This window comes from Triticum dicoccoides, chromosome 7B, assembly GCF_002162155.2.
Source record: "Triticum dicoccoides isolate Atlit2015 ecotype Zavitan chromosome 7B, WEW_v2.0, whole genome shotgun sequence".
Lineage (NCBI taxonomy): Eukaryota > Viridiplantae > Streptophyta > Magnoliopsida > Poales > Poaceae > Triticum > Triticum dicoccoides.
Window position 1 is genome coordinate 42,004,644 of NC_041393.1, and position 11,366 is coordinate 42,016,009.

The following is an 11,366-nucleotide window of genomic DNA, read 5'->3' on the forward strand; positions in this document are numbered from 1 at the left end:
TAACCTGTCTTGTTTCTTGGTTTGCAAAACATAAAAAGGAAAATTATGATTACTAGACGGTAATGGAAGAAGTATAATACAAGTTAGTTACTCCCTCTGTTCCATAATAAGGGAGTATTTATATATACAAGTCATACCTTTACACTGATAACATCAAACAGAGTCTCATTGTCATGAGCAGAAACATAATTTATCTGAAATGGACAAAACAGAAGGTATTTGAGTAAATAATGACTGGTAGCAGTGTTTAAAGAGGAAGGGACAAAAAAATTCAAACGCATACAGAACCATAAGAAAACACATTATGCTATTCCTGTGAGCAAATGATAGTGTTACAAGTACAATTAATTTTTGGAAGTTCAAAAACCAATAACCATACTATTTCTATTGGGGACGAAGTATAGCCAACTGGTAATCCATCGAAAGTGTGAATTTCTGATCCCTTCTTAGCTTCTCCAGTATGAGTTATTAGTACATAATCCCTCAGATTACCAGCTAGTCCAATCTGAAAGAAAAGGAAAAGAAAATTATTCCATCTTGCCTGGCAAACTTATTAAGCAGAACACTAATAACATTCAATTTTGCATTAAATTGATAGGTAAAAAGCAAATTAATATTCAACCAGTGGGCAAACTTATAGGAACATGAATACTGATAGCCTACCTGTATTTGGTCAGCGTAAGTAGCGAGCGAGCGCCTGGTATCTGCTTCATTGCCCTGATAAAACCCATTCGGCTGCACGAAAGGGCAAATACCAAATAATTAACGCGATGGAATTCTGGCAGCTTATCTAGAAATATTTTAAACACAATGTAGTAAAGTGCATCTCTGCATCACAGCTCCAGTTCAGATTTGAGACCTCGAAGTGCTAGCTAGGGCACACAAAATAGTAGCTAACTAGTTCAATAAACCTCCAAAATACTCCATAACTGAGGATCCGTGCCCAGCCCTAGCAGAGATCATAACAAAACATGTGGCTGAAAAATGAGAGGCCCAGAGTTGCCAGCTTGCTCGCCACTATCCAGGTTGAGGCCAGACAGTGGGCATTAGCAGGGGTGGTTGGGCTGGCGGTGCTCCTCCCGCAGTGCCTAGTACTTAGGGTGTTGTGTTGACTTATGGAGTGTCTGCCCTCTTGGGCTCGTACACAACTTTTTCTTCTATCGGGCATCTAGAAGCAAGGCTTTTGCATTTTTTCGCAAAAAAATAGACGACACTTGAGCACATGGCCTCTGAGGTACAGGTACTGAGGTCTAATGGTGCACAACACCAATTAATAGAAAGTTAGGAACCTGAAGGTAGCTACAGTCAGGGACTTGATTACAGAAAAAGGAACCTCTATGAGTTTGAGAAAATGCCTTAACCCAAGAGAATTACCCAAATTCAGGAAAACTGTATTAAGAGAGGAAAATAGGTAACTGCTGCATTCTTATGAATTATGAAAGCAAGAAACTGGTTACTGAAATGTCATATCATAACTTCCATTTCCAGGAAGGGCACCAGCATAAAGGATACAAATATTACCTCTAAGAACAGACCAGTATTAAAGCCTTGCTGTAGTGGGTTACCAAATGGATTACCCCCATTAACAGCATCCCGGATTCTATCATTGAAGCTGCAAAATATGACAGTATGGATTTTACTATGTTGCATAGAAAAAATAGTTGATGTAGAACAAACACCAAAATAAATTATCCATACTGGCTATTTACTAGAATAAAACTGTACTCTGGTATTTTGTGCCATAGCTTCAAAATTCTGACAATACAGGAGATTGCTGAGACATAAATTTGACTTTTATTTTATTGTTGAATGTAAAATCTAGTTATAGTTTGGAGGTATGTTCCAAAATTGACCAATTGGTTAATTTAAATGTAAATACGATAAGGAACAAGTTGCTGATGAGCACCGAAAGGTGCTCACTTCTGATGGGAGATAGTAAGTTGGTAATAAATTAAGACTTACCTACCAATCCCCGTTCCACTCATATTAAGCTGGGATCCATTTATTCCACGTTGATTGCGTGCAACTTCAGCGAAGTCCCATCCTTCACCATACCTGTGGCAATGTCATTGCCCTTATTAGCCTGATACAAGGAGAATGTGTGCTGCTACCATAGAAACTGGTTGCTATGAAACTGAGCAATCTCATTCCTTACAAGTATATTTTTGAACCATCAACTCCATGTGCATCCCTTGTAAGGCTTTGAAGAGCAGATTTTGCTCTCATCTGTGTTTATTAAACAAAAAGGTCATCCAGCACGCAGTGCGATGCTGTTAACAAAAATGAAAAAGAAATAGGGATCCAGATGCGTGCAATCATTCTGATCATATGGGCCACGTAGTCACAACAAGGAAATTGCTATGTTCTTTCTAGTGGAAGTGATGATGAGCAATACTTTACTAAACCATGGGGGTCAAGGAAATTGTATTTAAGCAGAAAATCAAGACGATATTTAATTCATCAAGGATATGAGCTTACTTACCATGGTGTGTTTCATGATATGGCCCATAAGATCAAATCTGAACCCATCAATCTAAGGCAACAATTATATGGTGATTAGCAAGCATTATGAGAAAGAACATCATGTAAACAACATGAAACTGTCCAGACAATAATGAAAGGGAAGAAGTAAAATTCTGTCATGAATGCATGCATTTTCCTGTGCATAATGTGGCTGATGGCAGTAAGCCACCAAGTCCGATGATCTCATTGAGAACCAGTAAGTCTGAAATGCATGGTATTATCGTAACATAATTAGGATACTGTTACCACAGCCAACTCACTTTGTAGTTTACTGCCCAGTTCAAAAGGTCATCCACGATTAACCTATCAACCATGAAATGCTCACTTGCTGTATTGTTCATAGCTGCACTGTTCTCAATCTGGCCATTGGTATCCCTTCTAACATAGTACCCAGGAACGATCTGTAAATATCCCATACAAAGAAAAAGAAAGAATAGACATAAGAAAGGTCCAAAACATGTCAAAGCAGATCAATTGACATGTATTTTGTGAGATCTACAAGCGCATTTCTGGAACAATGAACACAGGATGGTAAGCATTTTATTACTTGCCATTTCTTTGAAACAAGAATTTTACATATTTCTATCACTGTGTACACAATGTAGCATGACTGGTGGTACTTAAATATGTGATAAAAATGCTCTTGGGTGGACCAGTTCGAATGGAATAATAGTTTAAGTTGACTTCTAACATGACCAAGAAATGTTGTAAACTTTATTGGAAGAAAACCAATGGATGTAATTTAAGCTGCAATAATTATGAATAAAAATATTATTTTCAAAGGTAACAACCTTGTCAAGCACTGAGCTGATACCGCACGGGCCACTTGAGTCTAGATGATTGTATACAACATCCATGACAACACGAAGGCCTATGCGATTGAGGGCCTGCAGTGCAAAATTTATCAGAGAAGTAACATGTATCCTGCATAGAGCTAACCACATTTACCACCTTCAATTACTACAAAAGGCTGAGCGCTCCAAGTTAGCACGTGTTCGAGTTGGTGGTCTTATATAGAATACATGAATTTTCTGGGAAGTAGTCCAAATGCACCGTAGTTCCTTCTGGAATCCTATCTTACAAGCAGGATCACATATTCACAGGGTTAAAAAGGAAAACACACCTGGACCATCTGACGGTATTCAATAATGCGACTCGGGCCATCAGGGTCACTTGCATAGCTTCCTTTTGGAACCCCCCAGAGTACAGGATTATACCTTTAGCATGCATATGACCATATGTAAGAATATTTTACCACCAAGAACATAACTAACTTTCCTATATTAACACCATAACGATACATTAGTATCTGGAATGTTTGAGAGGAAAAGAAGTGTCAAATGAATACCCCCAATTATAAGGGTCCTCTTCCTGAATAGCTACTACTGCTGCTTGTTGCCTATCTGATCCTGGAGGGAATGTTGCCAGTTCACACTCATCTGCCAGAGTAAATGAAGTTCCGCATAACCAAATAAGTCAACCATTAAGTACTACTTATAAATAGTCATCACTTATTGCTATCCAACAAAAAAATGATAAGGCATCTAGCAAAAACTCAAAAGTGCCTTGTTGTCTGGTGAAAGAGAAAATATTTCCTTACCGACAAATTTCCAGTTGCTCTTAATGTCGTCAACGCCAGCAAAATGAAAGCTTGGCAACAAATGCACATGAGTCAAACCAGCATCAGCCAATTTCCGTAGGTGCTGCATTCCTGCCGAGGCCTGTACCACAGGTTCCAAAATGCAATCAGCATGGGATACTGATGAAAAAAGGCAATGCAATACATCTAGTAAATCAACTCTGAAGACCTGATATGCAAATGCACGAAATCCTCCACGAGAGTCACTGTCCACTGTGCCATCGTGGGCGCTGTAATTGAAAAGCACAGGAAACAGACAGGTAAGTTCTAAAGATGAATATGCTTAAACCCCACCAGATTTGTAGTTGTGTAAATCAAGCAGCACAATTTACCTAAAATCACGAATGTGCAATTCGTAGATGGTTATGTCAGAGAAGGAATCAAGTTTTGGCTTCTCATCGGCCAATTCATCCCAGGAAGCTGGCTTCAGTGTTTCATTGTTAATGTCAACCAACCAGGTCCGCGCGCCATTTGCGGAAAGGCTGATCAAATAAGCAACACGTTAATTTCTTCCTCTCCCTGAACTTTTTTTTCATAAAAAAAAGGTTTCCCCTTGAACACATAACTGAACTGCGCATAGCCACATACCCTCTAGCATACGGGTCAGCAGCTAAACATTTCAGAACCTGCGCCTTAGTTGGATGATACACGTCGACTTCATACAAATAATACCGGTTTTCCCACTCTCTTGGCCCAGTAACACTCCAAACACCATTTGACTCCTCAAGCTGAACCGTCTCCAGCGCAGGGCCCGCTGGACCATCAAAGAAGCACACACTCACATCCTGCAAGATATATCGGGGACATTTTACATATAAGCGGGAACAGTACAGAACTGGAGCCGACACTTGAGATGGTAAAATGCGTCGTCTTTAGCAGCCAAACCTGTGCTGTAGGAGCCCAAAGGTGCAGACTCACGGATTCCTCACTGAAAACCGCACCGAGCGGTCCTGTGTATGCGAATATGTCATCCAGCACGCCGGGTAATTGCAGTCCAGTAACATCTACGTGTTTCCCGTCAGCTGCACACAAGAAGTATGTCAGGATCTTGCTCTGTTTCTTAACTTCTCTGGATAATTTGACACTCATCTCTGAATCTGCAAGTAAGGGTGCAAAGAGTCAAGAATTACCACCGAAAGAAGCGACGACCAGTTGGTATTTCACGAGGCTGGCGACGTCAACAGAGCTCGGGACTCTGAACGCTCTGTAACTGCTGATGAAAGGGAACTTCTGGGTCACCTGAAACATGTTGCGGATGGCACTCTAGGTTCAACAAACTGAACTTTATCACTGGACACTGCATGAAGCACAATCAAGAGACGATCACAGCACAGGGAACCCATGGCACGTCTTACGGTTTCTGGGAGCCCGGCGCTCTCCGGTTGCAGCTCAACTTTGGAGTCGTAGCCTGCGACATCATCACACCAGCGACGGGTTTCAGTCAGAGCCATCAGGTTCTCAGGTTCAGGCCGAGAGCCGGCATCCAGGACGAACTTAATCGGCCTGCGTGCGTACGTACGTACCTTGGATGCCGCCATTCGACGGAGAGAGGCCTATTGCGGCGGCTCTGCTGGCGTACAGGCAGACGGACGCCGCCTCCTGCTCGCCGACGTTCCAGGCGATGAGGTCGCTCGTCACCCAGTACGCCCTGGCGTCCGGCATGAACGCCTGCGCAGTACAGCCCAACATCAGAACATCATCATTTTTTTAGAGCGGCGGCGGAGGCAAGGCCAGCCGTGTGGTGTGGCTGCCATGCGGGGGCGGCCATGCGATTCGGCGGGAATGGATGGGGGCGAAAGCGACGGGCGGTTCGGAATGGGAAGAGAGAGGCGGGGAGGGGGAGGAGGATGGGCACCTGGGTGGCCTCGGCGGCGGAGACGGAGACGGAGGCGCCGGTCTCCCCGGCCGCCATGGGCGTCCTCCGGGCCCGGAGCGCGGTGGCGCGGGCGGAATGCAGCGGCGGTGGCCGGGCCCTCGCCGGTATCCGCTGCGGCGAGGAGGCGGAGGAGCGCCGGGGATTGGGTAGGGCGGAGGCGGGACTGAGGTGGCGGAGCAGCATCGTTCGCATCGGCATTGGCATTTGTATGAAGGAAGGAAGAAGAAGAGAAAGACTTGTTTTTTTTCCTTTGTGCTTTTTGGGGCCAACGGATTCTGTTCACTTCAGTTCTATCCATGATGCGGTATTAGCTTTTCTGTTTTCTTTTCTTATTTTTCCAACTCAACAAAGCTCTTTTTTCCTGTTACGTCTCGCAAGACAAGGTTTCATTTCTTCCTTTTCATACTTTTTGACAAAACTTGCAATGTCGTTCTAAGAGTTGCGTAAAGAAAGGGGTGGCCAACAACAAGCTGGCTCACATGTCAGTCACTCATGGTCGTCAAACATCACATGCTAGCGACCAATTTTCTATATGAACTTTTCACAGACACCAATGCTAGCATACCCGTTCTTTGACGAGATACATCAAAACACGTTGAGATGTTTTGATTTTTTTTTCATCTCATCAAAGTTTGACTTTCTCTCATCTCTCTTTCATGTGTATGAGTATTATTGTTGCTTTCAGTTGTTTTAGGCCCATCTTTGTTTTCAGTGTGTTTCATATGTGGTTTGTTGGATACCAGAACACGACAATGGTTGAAACAAAAAAAAACTGACACTATCCATATTTCGAAGCCAACAAAGAGAATTAAATATGTGGCGTCTATTTTCTCCTTGTGCCTTTCTAGACAACAGAAACTATTCAGTTCTATCCAAATGCAGCAGAAAAATGTTTTAGCTTCTTCTTTCCCTTTCTTATTTTTCAAATTCCACAAAGTTCTTTTTCTGTTGTATCTCGGGAGAAAGAATTTACTTTCTTCCTATTTCTATAATTTTTCGACAAAACTTGAAAGAAAAACACAACTCTGTTCAGTTAGAAGAGTTACGAAAAGGAATGAGTAACCGACAACAAGCTCGTCAATATGTCAGCTGCTCCACAAGTATAGAGAATCACAATGGCCTTCGTTGCAAAATATTACGACCCTAATTTATATTCGGCGATGGGAGTGAGGGAATACTTATAAGCTCTATCAATTGAGTTGTCAATTCAACCACATATGAAGACAAGTACTTGCTCGAAGAAAATATTAGTACCAATGACAATCTACCGAATGGAGTGGTGTACGTAGTAGTAGAGTTACACAAAGTAGTAAATATCCGATATTTGCCAAATATCAAGTAACTGAAAGAAAGCAAGCAATGGTGAAAAATGCAGGCATATGTATAGAGTTCTTTGGGTATTTACTACTTTTGTGTAACATGCTGAAAGAGCATGAGGAAAAAGTTCTCATCACATGGTTGGACAGAGCATGGGGGCGATGAGGGAGACGGGGTTGACAGAGCCGATGGTGAAGTTTCCCCTCTCCGAAGTTAAACGCCTAATTTATGTTCCGTCAGCGTCTTTGTGTTCTTTGCGGTGAGTATTTGAAATAAGACCACTCTTGAATACATTTTGACAAGTTTAAAATTTTGAAATATGGAACACGATGAAACTCTATGAAACATAGTGAAATAATATTGTTCTGCGTGAAGCGTATATTGAGTTTTCATCAAGTTTCATCAAGTTCGATACTAACGGACATTATGATGCACCAAGTTTCTCTAAGTTACCTATCCATCATTTTGACACAAAATTCAGCGACATGATACACTATGATACTAAGACGAAATATGATATAACAAACTAAAATGCCATTGAACAATATTATCAAGTTTTATTAGGTTATTTTGTGTTGCATCATGTATCACTAAGTTTCATAAAGTTCCTGCTGGGTAACGTAGTAATTTCAAAAAAAATCCTACGCACACACATGATCATGGTGATGCATAGCAACGAGAGGGGAGAGTGTGTCCACGTACCCTCATAGACCGAAAGCGGAAGCGTTAGCACAACGCGGTTGATGTAGTCGTACGTCTTCACGATCCGACCGATCAAGTATCGAATGTACGTCACCTCCGAGTTCAGCACACGTTCAGTTCGATGACGTCCCTCGAACTCCGATCCAGCCGAGCTTTGAGGGAGAGTTTCGTCAGCACGACGGTGTGGTGACGATGATGATGTTCTATCGACGCAGGGCTTTGCCTAAAGCACTGCTATGATATTATCGAGGTGGATTATGGTGGAGGGGGGCACCGCACACGGCTAAGAGACCCAAGGGATCAACTGTTGTGTCTAGAGGTGCCCCCCGCCCCCGTATATAAAGGGGCAAGGGGGGAGAGGCGGCCGGCCAGGAGGAGGCGCGCCAGGGAGGAGTCCTACTCCCACCGAGAGTAGGACTCCCTCCTTTCCTAGTTGGAGTAGGGGAAGGGGAAGAAGGAGAGAGAGGGGAAGGAAAGGGGGGGCGCCCCCCTCCTTGTCCAATTCGGACTAGAGGGGGAGGGGGGGCGCGGCTTGCCCTGGCCGCCCCTCCTCTTCTCCACTAAGGCCCATCTTGGCTCAGGGTGGACGGCACGAGCGGTCTTTAGGACCGGCTCGTGGCCCGCTCGGTCCGGCCAGGCTCGGTCCTGGCCCGGCATGAAATCCAGCCGGTCCGGGCCCTGCAAACGGGACCGAAAATCCCTCGGTCCGGTCCGGTTAAAGCTCGGTCCGACCGAGCGGACCGGCAAACACGAGCTGTGGCACGGCGGGAGCATGGCAGGGGCATGTCGGGATGAGGCGGGGGCATGCCCAGGGCGTGCCAGGGGCATGGCGGGGGCGTGTCGACGTCGTGGCAGGCGCGTGGCGAGCACGTGGCCGGAGCTGCGTGGCGGGCGCGTCGGTCGTGCACTGGTTAGCGCCGCCGTCATTCATCCGCGCGGCCACCGGCCTCCCTGACGCTGGCAAGCATGTCTACTGGATGCGCCACGCCCGGATCTATCACCTGAAAGGTAGAACTTGAAGCAGGAGGCCCTACACCGCCGCTGCACAATGGCCGTCGTGCACCGACCGTCGTGCCAGATTCTTGGTGGTTGTTGCTTCCCGAGCTCTGCCTAGCCGTCGTGCCATCCACCGTGAGTCACAGAAGTCGCCGGACACCTCCACGACGAGCCCCTCTGCCTCCAGCGCCCTCCCCGCATCGCCGTGCTCCGGCGCGAGCTCTGTGGTGACCACCGGCCGGTCCAAACGAGCCGCTCGGTCTGGCTCGGGCTTTCATCGCTGCGGTCCGGTCCCTGAAAACAGGACCGCGGCGCTGCTCGGTCCGGTCCGGTCCGGACCGCCGATGGCCGGTCCAAACGACGGCTCGGTCAGGGACCGGACCGGCCCGGACCGTGTCCACCCTGAATCTTGGCCCATTAAACCCCCGGGGGGTTCCGGTAACCCCCAGTACTCCGGTAAAATCCCGATTTCATCCGGAACACTTCCGATATCCAAATATAGGCTTACAATATATCAATCTTTATGTCTCGGCCATTTCGAGACTCCTCGTCATGTCCGTGATCACATCCGGGACTCCGAACAACCTTCGGTACATCAAAACACATAAACTCATAATATAACCATCATCGAACTTTAAGCGTGCGGACCCTACGGGTTCGAGAACTATGTAGACATGACCGAGACACGTCTTCGGTCAATAACCAATAGCAGAACCTGGATGCTCATATTGGCTCCCACATATTCTACGAAGATCTTTATCGGTCAAACCGCATAACAACATACGTTGTTCCCTTTGTCATCGGTATGTTACTTGCCCGAGATTCGATCGTCGGTATCTCAATACCTAGTTCAATCTCGTTACCGGCAAGTCTCTTTACTCGTTCCGTAATACATCATCCCGCAACTAACTCATTAGTTGCAATGCTTGCAAGGCTCATAGTGATGTGCATTACCGAGTGGGCCCAGAGATACCTCTCCGACAATCGAAGTGACAAATCCTAATCTCGAAATACGCCAACCCAACAAGTACCTTCGGAGACACCTGTAGAGCACCTTTATAATCACCCAGTTACGTTGTGATGTTTGGTAGCACACAAAGTGTTCCTCCGGTAAACGGGAGTTGCATAATCTCATAGTCATAGGAACATGTATAAGTCATGAAGAAAGCAATAGCAACTTACTAAACGATCAAGTGCTAAGCTAACGGAATGGGTCAAGTCAATCACATCATTCTCCTAATGATGTGATCCTATTAATCAAATGATAACTCTTTGTCCATGGCTAGGAAACATAACCATCTTTGATTAACAAGCTATTCAAGTAGAGGCATACTAGTGACACTCAGTTTGTCTATGTATTCACACATGTATCATGTTTCCGGTTAATACAGTTCTAGCATGAATAATAAACATTTATCATGATATAAGGAAATAAATAATAACTTTATTATTGCCTCTAGGGCATATTTCCTTTAGTTCCATCATGTATCACTAAGTTTCATAAAGTTCCATCATGTTTTTGAATTCAAATTCTAAATCTTTTCCTAATATATTCAAGATTGGCTTTGTTTGGAAGACTTCATTATCGGAAATTCTAATGTGCAAACAGATAAAAATCTGACTCATATTCAAAACATAAAATTGATACAATATTTGAATCATATGAAAAAAGTATGGGTGAGTTACATTGTACTAGGGTTGTAGAGTAGTTTTGAGGTCATTTCTGCCATGAATCATGGTGCAATAATCAACGGGTGAACCATGCACAGTATTTAATCAGTCCCATGGGCCACCTGAGTATCTTGACGATGAATCTTTTGAATACAGACCTCTGGAGCACAGGCCTTTAGTTGGTGATGAAAATCAGTGGCAATATCGTGGAGGTGTGACCTACTCTCTAATAATTGTGTGATTGTAGAAATGACCTCTGAGTGAAGCTTGTACGCAGTTGTTCATGGTATCCCATGCCGAGAGAAGAACTTCGCCACTTTGATCCCTAAAATCATCGTTCCCCAAACATAGTGAGAGACTTATACATGTATAATGGCCTCACGTGCACTCGCCACTAGTGCAGAACCGGCCTTTAGTGCCGGTTCGTAACGGCCTTTAGTGCCGGTTCTACAACCGGCACTAAAGAGTGGGGACTAAAGCCCCCCCCCTTTAGTACCGATTCGTCACGAACCGGGGCTAAAGTGCGAACACGTGGCACGAGCCAGGCCCGGATGCGCGTAGGGGCTTTAGTACCGGTTGGTAACACCAACCGGTACTAAATGTTTGGGTGTTTTTTTATTTTCCATTACATATTTTTTGTTT

General features: G+C 44.7%; 1 protein-coding gene across 2 annotated transcripts in view; it reads right to left on the reverse strand.

Annotated features, from left to right (window-relative positions):
* Nucleotides 1-6,277, reverse strand: part of LOC119338297 (pullulanase 1, chloroplastic-like) — a 10,334-nt gene extending 4,057 nt beyond the window's left edge. Inside the window, exons 1-20 of one of the 2 annotated variants that reach the window (XM_037610589.1) lie at nt 6,018-6,277; nt 5,686-5,830; nt 5,518-5,570; nt 5,293-5,401; nt 5,048-5,184; nt 4,751-4,947; nt 4,495-4,644; nt 4,332-4,392; nt 4,124-4,244; nt 3,872-3,962; nt 3,647-3,740; nt 3,315-3,410; nt 2,784-2,924; nt 2,483-2,533; nt 2,156-2,226; nt 1,963-2,055; nt 1,522-1,612; nt 664-735; nt 380-505; nt 138-194 (exon numbers count right to left, since the gene is read on the reverse strand). In XM_037610589.1, the coding sequence (XP_037466486.1) occupies nt 138-194; nt 380-505; nt 664-735; nt 1,522-1,612; nt 1,963-2,055; nt 2,156-2,226; nt 2,483-2,533; nt 2,784-2,924; nt 3,315-3,410; nt 3,647-3,740; nt 3,872-3,962; nt 4,124-4,244; nt 4,332-4,392; nt 4,495-4,644; nt 4,751-4,947; nt 5,048-5,184; nt 5,293-5,401; nt 5,518-5,570; nt 5,686-5,830; nt 6,018-6,242 (2,181 nt within the window). In that variant the 5' untranslated portion in view covers nt 6,243-6,277. Of the gene's footprint in view, nt 1-137; nt 195-379; nt 506-663; nt 736-1,521; nt 1,613-1,962; nt 2,056-2,155; nt 2,227-2,482; nt 2,534-2,783; nt 2,925-3,314; nt 3,411-3,646; nt 3,741-3,871; nt 3,963-4,123; nt 4,393-4,494; nt 4,645-4,750; nt 4,948-5,047; nt 5,185-5,292; nt 5,402-5,517; nt 5,571-5,685; nt 5,831-6,017 lie in introns of both variants that reach the window. The other variant, XM_037610588.1, reaches the window with a different exon arrangement.
* Between the last annotated feature and the right edge of the window lie 5,089 nt (nt 6,278-11,366).